General features: G+C 39.1%; 1 protein-coding gene across 2 annotated transcripts in view; it reads right to left on the reverse strand.

The window, feature by feature from the left end:
• Positions 1–16457, reverse strand: part of agap3 (ArfGAP with GTPase domain, ankyrin repeat and PH domain 3) — a 167326-nt gene that overhangs the window by 30657 nt on the left and 120212 nt on the right. For both annotated transcript variants that reach the window (XM_042498498.1, XM_042498497.1), the window contains exons 12-13: positions 10465–10614; positions 2747–2902 (exon numbers count right to left, since the gene is read on the reverse strand). In XM_042498498.1, coding sequence (XP_042354432.1) covers positions 2747–2902; positions 10465–10614 — 306 coding nt within the window. The remainder of the gene's footprint in view (positions 1–2746; positions 2903–10464; positions 10615–16457) is intronic.

Genomic DNA, 16457 nt, shown 5'->3' on the forward strand with positions numbered 1-16457 from the left:
TAATATTAATGAAGTTTAGGTTATAAAACAAGATTTTCTCCCACTTCAGCAGCCATGTAGAAGAGTCTTGCTAAGTACTGTAGCACCATATTTGGAAATGACGATGCAGCAACAGTTTCTCCGGGCTCACTCTTACATCCTACACGTCCCATGTTGACCAAAAATGATTTCTCACCTTAAGACGCGCACGGCGTTTTGATTTATGATGCTTCACAACTACTAAAATTCAATTTCAGCCTGCATTGCACGCTTCTGATTGCCCCGTAAATGAGATAAACTGATAGCAATTTATTCAAAGATCCCACCTCTCCTCTCCTTTCCCTTTCTCTCTCTCCGGTTCTCTCAAAAGGAGACACATCCCAGACTTGGGTGAATCCAATATTTAAGCGATACGTCTGTATTCCAGAGCATTCAGCAGAACAGACAAGGTGATGCTAATAGAAAAGCTCGCAGAGAACAATGAGAGAGATAGAAAACAATGTGCGTGTTTGATGACGTGAGAAACATTCAGAATCTGCCGCCTCCAGTCTGATTACTCTTAGATTTCCTCCTCAGGAAGTCCAGGAGTCATCTGACTTCAATTATTCCTCTTATCGATGAGATGATGTTTGATAATGCCAGCCATCACTCATTCACGGCTTCAGTGCAACTGTGTTACTCTGCCAGGACAGTCCCATTAAGAGCTAAGTAATGTCAAATAAAACTGAAGTAATGGACTCTACACTAGAAGCTGCAAACTTCTTCTGTACACGAGACTGTTCAAAACGATCTGAGATTAACTTTCACCAGTATTCTGATGTGACCACTTATCTCCAGGACGCTGATGATGTTCACTCTAAACAACAATGTGGTCAACAGACCCATTCAGACTTTAAAGAGGAGCTGTCAGAGACCATGATAAAAAAGTGTAATGATTATAAATGCTAAGCCCCATTTAGGAGGCGTCAATGCCATTGTTGTTGTTATCCAGCGTATCAATCTTGTTGATTGATCATCCCGCTCCGGTGACATCAGTTTTATGGCCTCTGAAATGCGTCCCAGTGTTTTCACAATGCCATCCAATTAGGGCGCTCCATTCATCATTGGGCTGGAGAATCATTATTAATTGGGTGGAGAGCCGACTGCCACTCCCCTGCTGAGGAGGGCCACGGCTTCTGGAGATCGGGCCTTTCAGACGACGGTGAAAGAAATGGGGGCTGTGAGGGTGCGCCGTGCAGGGGGCCACATAGAGACACAAAACTGCACACCTTTATGTACTTCACAGGCATCTTCAGTCAGGACACAGAGGAGTGTGTGCTCTCTTTTTTCATTCTGACTCAAGAAATCTTATCAGGCTGAATAACAAATGCTTCCAAAAAATGATCAAAGACAAGTTTCTGTTAAGTCTGATATAAAGATTCATTTTCCAGTTTACTGCACTCATTTGTTACGGCTGAGATGTTTTTGGACCAAATAGTTCGGGGGATCCCTAAGAAATATAATAACTTTACGTGCTTTCTTTCTGTTTGCATTCACACTGCCGGTTGGAACGCTAAAGGGAAGTAAGCAAACTACAGCTATTTCACACTGACGGGCCAAAATTGCATTGTACTCCCGCTGCTGCACATATATTGAATAAAGCCTGGACTTCACTGCCACTCATTTGTCCATGCTGTCATTTTTTTGTAGTTTGTATTGTCTGTTTTTTATACAGCTAATGTTTGTTTTTTATTTTTATTTATTTATTTACTTTTTAAATACTGGTGCTGTATTGGCTCTCGTGTTTAACCAGTCAACATACACTGATGTCACTGAAGAGTAAAATTGAAAAGTGACATAGGAGCTAAAATACTTCCTCAAAACGGTGTTCTGAGAAATCAGATTGTCCCTCGCTGTTTTGGTGAAGATACAATATAAAAGGGGGCTCTAAGAATTCTGAAAAAGTTCCTTCTTTACCACTTAACTCCAGTGTTTGTCTGCTTTTGACTACGTATCACTTTCTTTCACCGTCTAGTAACAAGCTTCACTGGGAGGGCATAACACTCACTTTACACTCCAGCCAAATCCTACACACCGCTGTGCAGAAACACAAACCAACCAATAGGAGTCACTTATGCACATACATGGATGTGATCCCTCACTGGCTTCCTAACAGCAAGAACAGACAATTTTTCAAACCGAAGACGTATAGCTCAAACATCTGTGGGTTTTACTCCTCTGTGCTGACCACTGAAACTTAATAAATAAATCAGTTCAGCCTGTGAACTCTTTTTTGTTCTTGCACAACCAGGAGATGAACTAGGGTCTCTACATTTGTTAGGTTTCCATTTAAATTTAGCGCAAATTTTATTCGAATTTTCGAAAAATAAGCAAAAGAAAATGCATATGAATGTATGTTTCCACCCACTACCTCTATATGATGCATTAGAAGTTGAATATATGAGAAAAATATTATGCGGCACTAATTCATCCGTCAGGTTAGGTGAAGTAGAGGCAGAAGAAGAGGGCACAACAAGATGACACAAACAAGTGCAGATCAAACCTCCACCTTCTATTTCATGTATAAACTGATCACAGTCTTCTCATTGAGCCACACAGATCTGATGTTTTCTGCTATTTTTAGGCTCTTCAGTAGACAGAAACATCAGTTGATGTGGACCTTAAAACCTTTTCCAGTTAGGCACCTGTGTATCCCATAGATTATTTTCTTTTTTTGTTGAAGAGGTTTTAATGATTTTAAAACTGTAGCAATGTGACTGTGTTGTACCTTCGTTGCCCGCAGATAAGCCGTCTGGTTTCGTGATGCCCGTGCTCTTTTTCCGTCTGTGTTTCTTGCGGTTGGCGTGTGGTGAAGGAGGTGGCTCAAGTTTAGGGCTGGTGGCGCTGCCCACACTGGAAGTGGTGGGATCACTCATTCCATTGGCTGAAAAAACACAGACAGGGAGAACAATTGTTACTTTGATGTTAAATAAATACATAAATGTATTTCTGTTCCCAAGTAGGTGAGTTGAAGTTTCAGGTTCACAGCTTCAGTTTGGTATCTATTGTTCCACACTAACCTCACAATCTTCGCTCAGTGACATAAAAAAAAAATACCAAAGCTATAACGAGTCTCTCATGAATTCAAGAAGTTATATAAACCTCTTTAAATGCACCTTTCCCACTGGTGGGTCATCATTACTGAGCTTTTACTCTAGTCTGGATTTTTTATCTTTTCATTTACATATTACTAAACTTTTTCTTTTCTTTTGGAAGTTCTAAATTTTGGGATATTTACCAGTGAAGCATGTTGAAAATTATGCTGTGAATGTGAAATGTGAAATTTGCATCATGTAGCATCATGTTGGCTCTGCTTGTGCTTAATAAGAAAAGTTAGTCTATTGGTTATTAAATGTGTTCATTGCTTGCAGCTAAAGGTTCAAGTCCAGCATGAACAAAGCACTGTGTGACAGTGAAAATGAAACATCTATCTGTGACATGAGTAGAGTATAAAATGTACTGGTTTGAAAAATGTGAAACCATTCCTTTAAAAATAAACTAAACTGGCAGCTTCAGTTTCACCTATTCAACTCAAAAATGTATCAAATGTATGAACTAATAAATCATTGTGAAATGACACTGAGCGGTGAATAATGAACAACATTATTTACTGAAAGCTTCATGCAAAGTAGACTCAGACTTGTCACATCCTAAAAATGTTGCAAGAGTTGGAAACGACTCCAAAAGTATCGGCGTGGCTCCGGCTTTAGATCGAGTGAAGGACAGGTACGGGGCTATCAGTGAACAAATGGTTACCTAAGTTAGCCCGCGGCAAAGCTTTCTATATGACTGTCTGAGAGTGACAGGGGGCTAAGAGCCGGCTTTGTTTCTTGTAAGTGATTTTATAAATGTGATATTAACCTGTGCTACCGTTGGGCAAAGGGATAGGAGGGATGGGATGAGAGGAGGGGGTTGTCAGCTTGCCATCCTTCTGATTTCCTGACATTTGACATCACTTTCCCTTCTTTCCCCCTCCGGATGCCATTATGAATCTGAGGAGCGGGGGCCAGGGGCCTGGGGGAAGCAGGGAGGGAGGGCCGGTAGATGGGCCCCATATTGCTCTCCTCTTACCTCCCTGTGTGGTGCTGGCAGCCTCCTCCATTGTCTCCCATCAAAAGCTCATTGTAGTGTGGCAAACTCCATTCATTTCCCTGTGCACCGTCCCAGCCCCAGGGGTGGAGTGCAGGAGGACAAGGGGGCTCAGGGATTATTGCTGTTGTCGTTGCCAGTTGCACATGCTATAATGTGCGGCACTGTGCCATTAGCCAGTGTACAACATTAGGCCTAATTCGGTCATTACCTTTAGGGAGATGGGGCTGTCTTGGAGGAGTAAGATGGGCTCAGCAGGGGATTGAAGATGCTAACGTGGGGGGAGAGTGGAGCTCTGGGCCCGGGGATGCATTGTTTGAGCGTGGGCAAAGTGAAGAAGACAACACCTGAGACACATATTGTTACGTCTGGACTCAACTTAAGTTATTTATCTTGATGATTCACAAACAAGAACATCATTACTGGAAAAAATATGTTCCAATACTTTTCTCTTTCATTTATTAGAAGATAAGTGACCATCCTTAGAAGTGAATATTTCAGCATAAATACTGAAGTGCAACTTGGAAAATAATAATATTGATTGTACGCCGTCACATTAATAAACATAACACTGGTGCTTGTGCCGGACTACATACATTAAGCTCTCTGGTGTTTTGAATGGCAGCACGCAGCCACACATGTAGCAGCTCCTAGTCGAGGCGTCTGTTTCAATTTCCCTGCTCTCTTACAACAGCCCCCCTGAGACGAGTCATTAGCTGGCTCAGACAGCTGGGGGCACAGGGGTCCTCCATGTGCACCCCCCACCCCTCTCCTCCCACCCTCTGCTTCCTCCTCCCTCTCCATCCCAGCGTCTGTCCCGCCAGCACAGCTCCGTATGGCGGGTGGAAGACTTGAGCTCCAACCTGCCTCCGACGTGACAGCCAGCATTTGTTTAATGTCGCTTGAGGTTAAAGGGGAGGGCTGCCCCTCGGGGGGCCCCGACCGTGTCATAAACACCTCTAATTATCAATTTCTGCCCCTAATGTTGTGGAAAATGACCCTGGCCCTGCTCATAATGCACCTGAAACTCATACGGGGTGATGCACCACCCTTTGTTTTAGGGATGTCCCGATCGGTATCGGTCCCGATCAACGCATTTTTAAATGGATCGGTATTGGTAATTTTGAGCACGCTCCCTGCCCAATTCTTTGTTTACATCTGTCGTCACACAGGTGTCATAACAGGGAGCACGATTTGTGGGTGATATTCAAGTTTTATTGTGATGCTGCTACACCAATAAGTAAAAACTGATAAAAAAAAAACCTTTTCATGTTAAACTTAAACTGCTGCACCACTTAAAATGGCATTGAAATTTTTGTACTACTTTATAATGCACATTTTTAATTTTTTTCAAAGTTTAAATAGAAAATCAAAATCCATCAAAAATGAGTATGTGCATTATTCCCAAGTACATATTTAAGATGGAAAAATAATTTAAAAAATATATATATACTACTAGTACAACTACTACTCATAATAATAATAATAATAAATAATAATAAAAAGAAGGAACAAGTAAGACTAAGGGGATTTAATAAAGTAATCTCCAAGGTAGTTCATTTTTTCCTATAACGCTGTAATAAGCAGAATTCTGATGGATTTTGTTTTAATTTGTTGTGACTGGGAATGTGGAAAGTGGAATTGTGCTTATATGACTCATTTATAGTGTTTATGTACTTTTATTAAAATGCTACACTGCGTGAAATTTTGTTAGCAATTTCTACAGACACATTTTAGTTTGTTTACTTTGTCATTTTGTTGAAAAGAAACCCAAATTTTTAAATGGAATTAAGAGCTATTTCTAAAAAAATTTAGTTTGTTGACATAGTTTTTTTTTTTTTTTTAATGCTGCACTAAGTGGAATGATGATAAGAGCCATATAAAATAGGTTTACTTTGTTATTTTGTAAAAAAATAAATAATTATATTTAAAAAAAAAAAAGCCTTAAAGAACTGTTTGGATGCAGACATTTTTTCTTGTATTGCATCGCAGAGCTCTTAAACGGTCAAGCAATACAGTGGATTGATTTTAATAACTTTAAAGTACTTGAAGTGTGCATTGTGTAGCGGCGTCATCCAGGTAAATACAAGTATCGAATTGGGACTCGGTATCAGCAGATACTCAATTTCAAATGACTCGGACTGGGATTGGGGGCAAAAAAAACGTGATCGGGGCATCCACACTTTATTTGTTGAGCCCTTATTGGTCAATGAAGGTTTAGGAGCAGGAAATGGAAACAACCACAGCACACATCATTCAGCAACAACCTGAAATCTAATACTTGATTATAATGCAAAGTCTCCTGCCTTTAAGTGTTCAGCTCTAAACTTTGCACAACTGGTGGATTATGTTTCTTAAATTGAGTATTAAGAAGTTAGAAGTGGACTCATTCTACGAGCAGAGTATTCACTGTGGCGTTATTAGCCGGCTGTTAGTGTGTATGAGGGCCATCAGGACCAAGCTGGGTAATGAAGCACACTGGGGATCAGGAGTCTCTTTCCCACTCAGCCACGATCACCTGGGCAGCAGAATAGGTATCAGCCTAACCTGTGATTACAGTGTATTACACTCCCACCACGGAGATGACAGTTTAAACATGCTCCAGGATGAAGACTATGGGTGAGACAAAGAGGGGGCCGCTAACAGCTTCCTGCCTTTACCAACGCCATGCTGATAATGAATGAGAATGAAAAAAGGGTGAGAGAGCGAGAGAGAGGCAGAGGATGGAGGGGGTGTGAAGGGGGGGGGGGGGAGTCATTTCATTGTTATTCAAGAGGCTCCGGGTGAGGAGCACTATGATTCCGCCAGGCCCCTTGACATGGCAGCCCTGCCTGTCCTCAATCAAAGCCAACGGCTGCAATTAATGGCAAAAATTAGAAACAATCACCGCCTCCCCCTTATTATCCTCAATTAGAGCGTACTAATCAAGGCCTGATCGCGCTCTGCTGCTCTCTCCAAACTAAATGTCAAACTTCATTACGGCCTAGCGTAGAAATCAAACGCCCCACATGCTATCACCCTCGCATCGGGAGGCCAAGGTATAAAACACAGTGCCACAGGAAAAGGCTATCTGTGCATTAACTACCTGTGTCCTCATATGCAAACTTAGAGAAGAAAAAGCACTTATATATAAATACAGAGCAGTGCAGGGCAGAGTTGCAGCATAAAAGTCTCAGAAAGAAAAAAGGAAGCAAACTTTTCCTGGAGAATAGATATATATATATAAAAATATAATGTTGTGATAATTAGCACAGAATTATTCACAAAACTCAAATGGTAAAAAGCAAAAAATACTGCTTTTCTCATTAGATCTGCAAGTAACATTTATTTTCATTATGGACTAATCTCTTGACATTTATTGTACATCTATCTGTCCTGGGAAAGGGATTCCTTCCCAGTTGCTCTTCCTGAGGTTTCTTTACTTTTTTTTTGACTAAAAGACTTTTTTGGAGGGGGATTTTTCCTTATCTGCTGTGGCGGTCAAAGAACAGAGGGTGTCGTATATATTTAAAAGCCCACTGAGGCAAATTAGGACTTGTAATATTGGGCTATACTGAAAAAAAAACAGAATTGAATGGGCTTTAACGAACAACTATTTCCACTGTCAATTAATCTGTCGATTATTTTCTAGATTATTTGATTAGTTGTTTGGTCTATAAAATGTCCGAAAATGGTGAGAAGTGTCCATCAGTGTTGTTGTAGTGAGGACATCCTAAAATGCTTTGTTCACAATCAAAAAAATATTTAGTCATAGAGGAGTAAAGAAGCCAGAAAATATTCACATTTAAGAAGCTGAAATCAGAGAATTTTGACTTTTTTTCTACAAAAAAATTTCTTCAGTCAATTATTAACAAATTAGTTGGCGCTTAATTCCATAGTTGACAACTAATCGATAAACCATTGCAGCTCTACTGCTGATTATTGCCTCAATAATGTTATATTTCAAAAAATGTGGGAAAATAGCATATAAAAATGTCCATTATAAATTCAGAGGTGTTTTCCAATTGATTGTATTATCAGGTCAACAGTCTAAAACCCACAAGATATTAAATTCACTGTCATATATGACAAAGAAGAGAAGCTGATAAAGTAAATAAATAAATGACTGATGAATCGAAATGAAAATTAATGCATATTAATTTTCTGTTGACTGACATAATTATTCATCAGCTTATCCTTACACTTATCCTTACACTCACACAAAGAAAACACATTCTGTTCTTCGGTTAGGACAGATTTTAGCATAATTTTATCAATATATTTTTTTTTAGCCATGAGATCTGTGAACCAAGATCTTTCTTTTTTAACTACAGGATGATTTTGAATTAATTATCTCCCATAGAGAGCACTTCAATCTTTTGCCTTTGGAATTGTGACATTACTCACAGTTTGACCACGACTTAAGTTATTGTCATCAGCGAGCCCATCACGTTGCTCCGACATCTGTTTGAGCCTCTTGCTTTTAATTCAGCCTCAAAGATTGAGGTGTACCGAGGAGAGCGGGATCTAAACAAGCATCCAGTGCATTAAGAATGAGCGTCTTTATGAATGCAAGCAATAGAAAAATTGGGCCGGGATTTAATCAAAAATCTGCGCTCAATATTCAAGAGACGTTACTACCTCTGCTTCTGCCTTTGCTCAATAGGTTTACAAATGAGGACATTCTTTAAATAATATGGAAATGGTTACCTGGCTAAGATGCATTCATTCTCCTGTGAATCATCAATCTGCTGTTTTTGCATCTCAGAATCACATTTTATGTTAACCTGCAACCTTCACCAAGGATAATGGAGTGATTGGGCTAGGTTCAAGTCAATTCAAATGGCAAAACATGAGCACCCTTCACTGTGGAACACCCTCTATTGATTATTGAAGGCACATTAGGATGAAAGATAAGGGGGTCGTGTTTCAATCAAGTTGATGTTTTCTGATAGTCCAGTCACACTTTGCGCTGCATTCTGCTGCTTTAATTCACATTCTTAAATCGTAAAGAGACATAAAAACATGATATTCGGAGAAAGTTTTTGAGACGCTGCTCCCTTAAACTGTCTGCACTGACTATGCACTGATTACAGAGACCCTCCTTCCCAAGGACGAGCAACATATCTATCATTTGATGCAACGTTTCTACTATTATTTTCAGCTCATTTGCCTCATTCAAGCTCATTTGTGGTTACCTTAAGAGTAGCATGAAAATAATTGAAGAAAACAGAATAAAGGAGCAAAGTGTGGATCTGATTTAGTTGAAGACTGGATGCTGGTTAATGAGCTATGTTAATATTGAGGGCTTTTCAGTTTACCAAACATGAAAATGGGAAATTCTGAGCCTCCTCGCAGCACAACGTTTAGGAATTTGTCCTCTGCAGACTGGCTGCCACATTCACAAATACCCCCCCCCCCCCATACACACATTGTATGAACAGACGCAAACATGTTCAGTGGAAAAAACTCACATACAAAAAAAAAAAAAAAGAAAAAAATCAACGAGAACACACACACACACTCATTTATTTGAGGACCCCACGAATCTAAGTAATTCTGCTTTGGGCATGCTGCTGATGGGAGACAGGGGTAGGGGGTGATGGAAATGCCTGCGTCCAGGCAGAATTGATCGTTTGGCAGCTCCAAATGAGAGACAGGCTTGTCTGCGGAACCACGAGGGCCGTGCAGTTGGACTCCAGCAGCGCTCGTAAAGTGCGCTCTTTAAACTGCCGGGGCCCCTGGGAGCCCATGGGGAGGGGGGGAGCCGCCGCCGTGCTAATGAGAACTACCAGAGTGCAAACATGCATGGAAATGACTGTTATTCTGTTGATGTGCATTTAAGTGCTTTTTTACTGCCAACCACAAAGAGAGGGAAATAACTGGTGATGAATGGTACCCCCAAAAAGCATTCATTTTCCTCTTCGGAAGAAAAGAGAGGAAAGCAGAAGAAGAACGGAGGGGAGGAGGGGGGGGATAAGAGTAAGATGGAAGGTAAAGACAGGACGGGTGTGTGTATGTGTGTGTGTGTGTGTGTAGACATGCATGGTGAATATATTATCTTACTTCACTCAAGTACAGTGACAAGGTGCAACGTGACACTGAGTGGAGATGCATCAGTGGCGGAGAGTTAACCTTCACCACTCCTCTGCTCCGAACACGCCGCTTCTATCAAAGAGCAGCAGCCAAAAAGGTCACAGCGATCACAGCCCTGATCACCTAATTATGAAAATGAGGCTTGTTCCACCTGTCTGAGAAGCTTGGGAAATGCTGCCTACATCTATTCATTTAATTCACTCGACTTTGTGGTGGCGATATGTAAATTTTGATGTGCATGTTGAAACTTTGGAAGAGATTTAAGGGACGGGAATGTCTTACGGGCTCCGCTGCTTGTACTGGTGTTGATGGCTTCATTCCACTGGTCAGCGCTGGACACGGAGAAGGAGCGTTGGTGCATGCCGTCTTTGCTGCCGCTAAACAACGATGCGCCCGTCTGGAGGGATGAGCTGCTGTTGGAGTGAGGAGCACCTGGAGGAAAAAAGTGACAGACACAAGAAAATTAATCCTGATTTCTTGATTTCCTGATCCTGATTGTGTTGTGATTGTTTGAATTATTAACTTAGTCTGATATGACGGTTTTCTCTAACCCTTTCTTTCTTTGACTTCTTTAAAAAAAAGCAATAAGCAACATATCAAGACATGGCCCAAAACTTACCAGGAAATTAGGGAAAAAAAAGCAAACAAAAAAAAAACAAGTAACAAGAAAAAATAACTGATATTAAGCAAAAAAAAAAAGTAAGTAAAAAAACAAAAATAAACAAGAAAATGACTCCAAATATTCCTAAGAAAATAAAAAATATATTTTTTCTGTACTATAATTTTAAATACATGGTTATAATAATTATATATATAGTTTTCTGGACATTTTTCCCTAGAATTTTTAAATTTCCCCCTTTTTTTCAACTAATTTTCTAGTCCCCTTTTAGTAATTTCTTGCATTTTGCAGGACATTTCCTACCAAGTTGCTCATTTTTTCTAATGTTTCTCAAAGAAATCAAAGCTATTTGCTCAGGTTTCAAGGGCTAAAATGCTTGCGAAAGGCATCTCAGCACAGAAAACTGATGTTGATTCAGGTTTCGAGGGGTTTAACACAAAAAGTCTGCCAAAGAAGCAATAATGATGCAATCCAGCTAACAGTTTTTTGGAGTTTCTTCAGCACTGCAATGCTGCTGCCACCATATTTGTGCACATCCCTCTGTCAGCCAACCCCCCTCACTCACACTCACACACACACACACACGAAACCCCCTCCCCTCCGCCTCTGCCTCTAATTAGCCCTTAATTAACAAGATACACTCTGAACGCTAATTATCTCGCCTCATCCCTCTGACTGCCACATCGATCTCCACTGGCGTCAGCAGGCGTTCTCTCCCTAACTTCCAATCAGGCGAGCCGCGGACGCCTGGCTCTCTTTACTAATTCATGGGCTAGGCTGCGCCATGTGGGGTCCTTCCCTCCTGTTCACGAGCAGTCGCTACAACACATCCTAACTACTGTGGAAAACTCATCGATACACTGCCAGGCGTGTGCCAGGAGCCAGATTAACTGCTCGAGATTTACAGTGCATCAGAATTTTGTGATTTTATTCTGATGAATTATTTTAACATAATATTTTGTATGCCGAACAGGGAAATTAGTCATTTTTGTATCAAATTAGTCATCAGAGAAGTTCATTTTTTTACAGTGTCTTAACTCCTTTACAGGCAGCTACATTGAAAAACAATACAATTTAATGAGGTAAGCTGACATTGTTTTGACACTAAAAGGTTAAAAAATCAGATGCTTTGTTTTGGAAAACAAGCCATATCTCTGATTTCCCCCACAATGCTTTTCTCATCATACAGGTATCACACATCAGGGCCCTTTCTTCAATAATTACAAAAGAATATCAGTTTCTGATTGAGGTGACAATAACAGAAAATATAGTGTGTGGGTCGTGTGTAAAGTAAACTAAGCGGCACGGGTGCTTGTTAGGATAATATGTCCTACTCATTATCTAGAGTAATAAGTGTATCAAATTCACATAATCATGTCTAATTAGTATCAGTAATTATCTTGTTGGGCCCAGGAATATTAATCTTCAGGTCCCAGAGGGGAGGGAGCAGGATCGCAGCAAGAATGGGAGAGAGAGCGAGGGAATCATGCTGAGGAGCACCGACTAAATTAGCATGCTGAAATCAGAGCAGAGGAGGAGGAGGAGGGGGGAGACGGAGCTGTGGAGTAGAGGTACTGAAAAGAAAATGTGAAACTTTGTTTTTTTTTTAAAAAGTGACGGATGAATGATACACAAAAATAAGCTCCTGACTGCAAGAAAAAGGCTTTTGATTGCTTTTATCATTCTTGAATTAGAAAAAAAAGAATATTGAACAATATGATTTATGCAAAAAAGCAGTACGGTTGTGTCCTATATTACACAGACGAACCTTTAATCACCTCATTGTTTTGATGTAATTCTTTATTGACTACTTTTGCAATTTCTTCTCTTTTAAAATTTCTTTATTTCCAAAGTTTGACTCTTTGACACCTTAAAAAAGAGACATAAAAAACTGTTAGATAACTGCGAGGCAACTTCCATTGATATTTAAAATTCAACAATCACGTCTAATTGTCAAATTGGATGCTAATGATTAATGAATTATACATGGCTGTATCCATTAGTCCCCAGAGACCACTCCTGCATAAAGGGGAGGATAATGTAATTACAGTGGAGAAATAATCAGCTTGTGGCATTAAAAGAACACTGTACTGGCAGCTCCAGCCAGGACTCACTTCAGCACGACGTTTCACAGCTTTAGCAGCGACACTGCGGACAATGACGAACCTGACAACTGCTAAATGACGGCCACACGATTTGACTTAATAATGAATGCTGCCAGCTTCAGTAATCAGTTTACTGTTTTGACTGGTGAATACACCAAGCATGACAACTGCAAGAAATGTTTAGAATAATAAAAAACTATGATGTAACCTAAGATTGTAGGAGAAGTAAAAATGCATGGACACCACTGACGTTGCAGTCTTGTAATACTGGCCCAATATTATATATAGTTTACTTATTTATCTGTAATTTTTTATAATTTTTTGTAACTTTTTCTATTTTTTAAAAATCCTATTTTTAAAATCATTTTTTAAAATTGTCTATTGCACTTAAAAAATGTAATTTATGTTATCTTGTGTCCAACCTGCGATTTTTGTCAGATTTAATATATTTAATGTTGAATTTATTGTATTTGTATGACTTTAAATACCTATAAAAATAAGTAAAATTGTTAGCATTATAGTAAAAACGTAAAGTACTGCTTCATAAAGATGATTAAATGTATTGTTATTATTTTTGCAGTAACTATTCACAAACAATCAAGGCATTTACTGTGGAATTGTGCATCATGTAGTCAGTGGTAGAAAGTAATTAATGACATTTACACAATTACTGTAGCTAAGTATAAGTATTAGAGTACTGCACTGTAAATATACTCCCAGAAACATTTACATTTAACACCATTTCATTTCCTGACAGCTCTAGTTACTTTGAAAATGAATATTTTACATGACTTGACTTACTGTAACTTGTTTTTCTAAATATCTAGTTTTAGAGAATAAACTGCTCCACAGCATGAAGCTGTAAAACATTTGCTTCATCTCTGTGAGCTACGACATTAAAATGTTCTCACACCTTTTTATGCATCAGCTATAATAATTAAGTATTTAATAAGACATTCTGTTGCATAATGAGTATTTTTACTTTTTACACTTTAAGTGCATTCTGAATTAATGCTTTTGTACTTCAACTTAAGTACAAGTTTGACAATGATCTGGGCATTGCTACTTTCACTGTGATAAAATTATGAATACTTCCTCCACCATTGCACATAAATATTATAGTGAAAACATTATTAAGGAAGAGGAAATTCCTGTTCAGTTAAATTCAGAATGATGCTTTTCATATCAAGGATGTTGCTCCACGGATGCCTCGAGTTTACTTCATTCTTATTAAAATTAATTGACCAACTTAAAAGTACGAAGCACCATTATGAGCATTTCTTGCTGACTGTATCGTCATGTGTATGAAGAGATAACAGAAGACACACAGTGTGTTCTGCAGGCTATCCAGGGCTGGGGTGTTAAGTAGAGGCGATGGATTAGCGGGGAGCAGCGCTGCCTTGCCTCTCATTTCTCTTTAGGCCGGGCCGTCAGTGGGTTGATGAGCCGTGACGAGGCCTGACCCCTCCGTGGAGTTGTTGCCATTATGTACAAGTAGTGGGATAATGAAGCATTCATGCTAATGTGGGCCGGGCAGCACATCATCTGCGGCTGTGTGTAATCCACCAACATCATCCTGACCGACGCCCAGACACCCCCCACTCCACCCCCCCCGATTCTGCTGCCGCCGCCAGTCCCCACGAAGCCACTCAGACTTAAACCTGAGCATTATGCGAATTATACTTATATAAACTGTTTGCATTAAACAAACTATACGATTTTTACTTTACCCCTTGTCAGGACAATACCTCACTATTTTCTTTACTTGTGTAAACATCTCACTTTTTGGCCATTTTGATGTGTTTGTTATTTCTTATTTTATTGCTTGCATATATTTCCAGCTCACAAATGCTGTTATGCAAAACTGTTACTATGAATTTGATGACAATTTGAAGTTATTTTCTGAGAGATGCATCTGGGTAGGTTAAAAAAGAAATTAAATTGAGGAGGAAACAAATATTTCTACAGACAAAACAGCTCTTGAAACAAACTATTACTCTGCGATTTCAAAGCAGAGATACATGCACCCACAGGGGATACTTCTACAGTTTCCAGGGACACATGCAAAGACAGAGGAGTAGCTCAACTTATTAAAATTTATAAAATTATGAAATTAGACAACTAATTTTGTTGTGGGGACAGGCAATATACGGATGTTATATTGTGATGTGAAACTAGACTTTGTCTTCTGCTGCAAGAGCAGGAAGGTAATCTTACGTGAGGTGAATACCAGTGAAGACAGAGAGCATTACCATTCACAATTAGTTTTTGACATTTTGTTAAGTAGCTTGCTCACACAAGGCGAAAACAAAAGCAATCCGGACAATATCCAGATGATTTCGTGGCATTAGAAGTGTTGTCTTTTCCTGGTTTCAAAGGCTGCATTATAACAAAGTGATATAATTTCTGAATTTACCAGACTGTTCTAGCTGTTTTATTATTTGCCTTTACTCACTTAGTCATTATATCCATATCACTGATGATTATGTAACAAAAATGAAGTACCAATCAACCCTAGTCAACCCTACAATACTGTCACAATATTGATATTGAGATATTTGGTTAAAATATCATATTTTTTCTCCACATCGCCCAGCCCTAACTAAAAGTGCTGGATAATATTTAACACATCTAGCTTCTGCCATTATTATGGTTTATTTATACTCCCTTTACGTACCAAAATAGATATGTTTATTTTGAACATTGTAACCTCCGCTGCCGACATATTTTCATGTGTTCTTTATGTTGGCCTAAATAAAGCCTGTAGAGGGCAGAGTTCAAATGTTCTAGCAACAACAAACAAGGTGATCTTGGTGGAGGCTGTGCTAATCTACCTTTTACAGGTCGTGTTGTTGATGGCTGTGGCTTCTGAAGTCATCAAATTCATAGGGGCATGTGGAGGAATAATTTGTTTTACTATAATACTGATTTGTACCACTCCGTCATTTAAAAAAAGTCTCACTTGCAATCTGCTACACTGTCCCACAATTTCCGATGGTACTCAGTTTCATCTGTATCCCTAAACTTTGAGAAAACATGCAAAAATACAAATAACATGAACGTGAAACAGGAACAGAAGGCTCCATCTGCATCTGCATTGAACATTGAACATGAATTTGCTTTAACCCTTTGAAAACTGGGCAAATAAAGAGTATTTAAAAAACAACATGAGAAGTAGGCAATGAGCAACTTAAGAAGAAATGATCCAGAAATTTAAGAAATCATTAAAAAGTACTAGAAAAGTACCATAAAATTATCAAAAAAAAACAAAACAAAAATATGCAAAATAATTTAAATACATAAATATGATAATTATAATATAGTTCTCTGGAATTTTTTCACCCATGCTTAAAAAAAAATAATATTGTAAATCTATTAATTACTTGCATTTTGAGAGACATTTCTTGCCATGTTACTCATCGCCTTTTTAGGATTGACTCTAATTTGCTCAGGGTTCAAAGGTTTAAATACTTCAAAGGGTTAAGTGGTAGTGGTACAAATCCGAACATGGCTGAACTTAAACATATCAACATAACAATGCCAACTCATAC

This window comes from Plectropomus leopardus, chromosome 12 (assembly GCF_008729295.1).
Source record: "Plectropomus leopardus isolate mb chromosome 12, YSFRI_Pleo_2.0, whole genome shotgun sequence".
NCBI lineage: Eukaryota > Metazoa > Chordata > Actinopteri > Perciformes > Serranidae > Plectropomus > Plectropomus leopardus.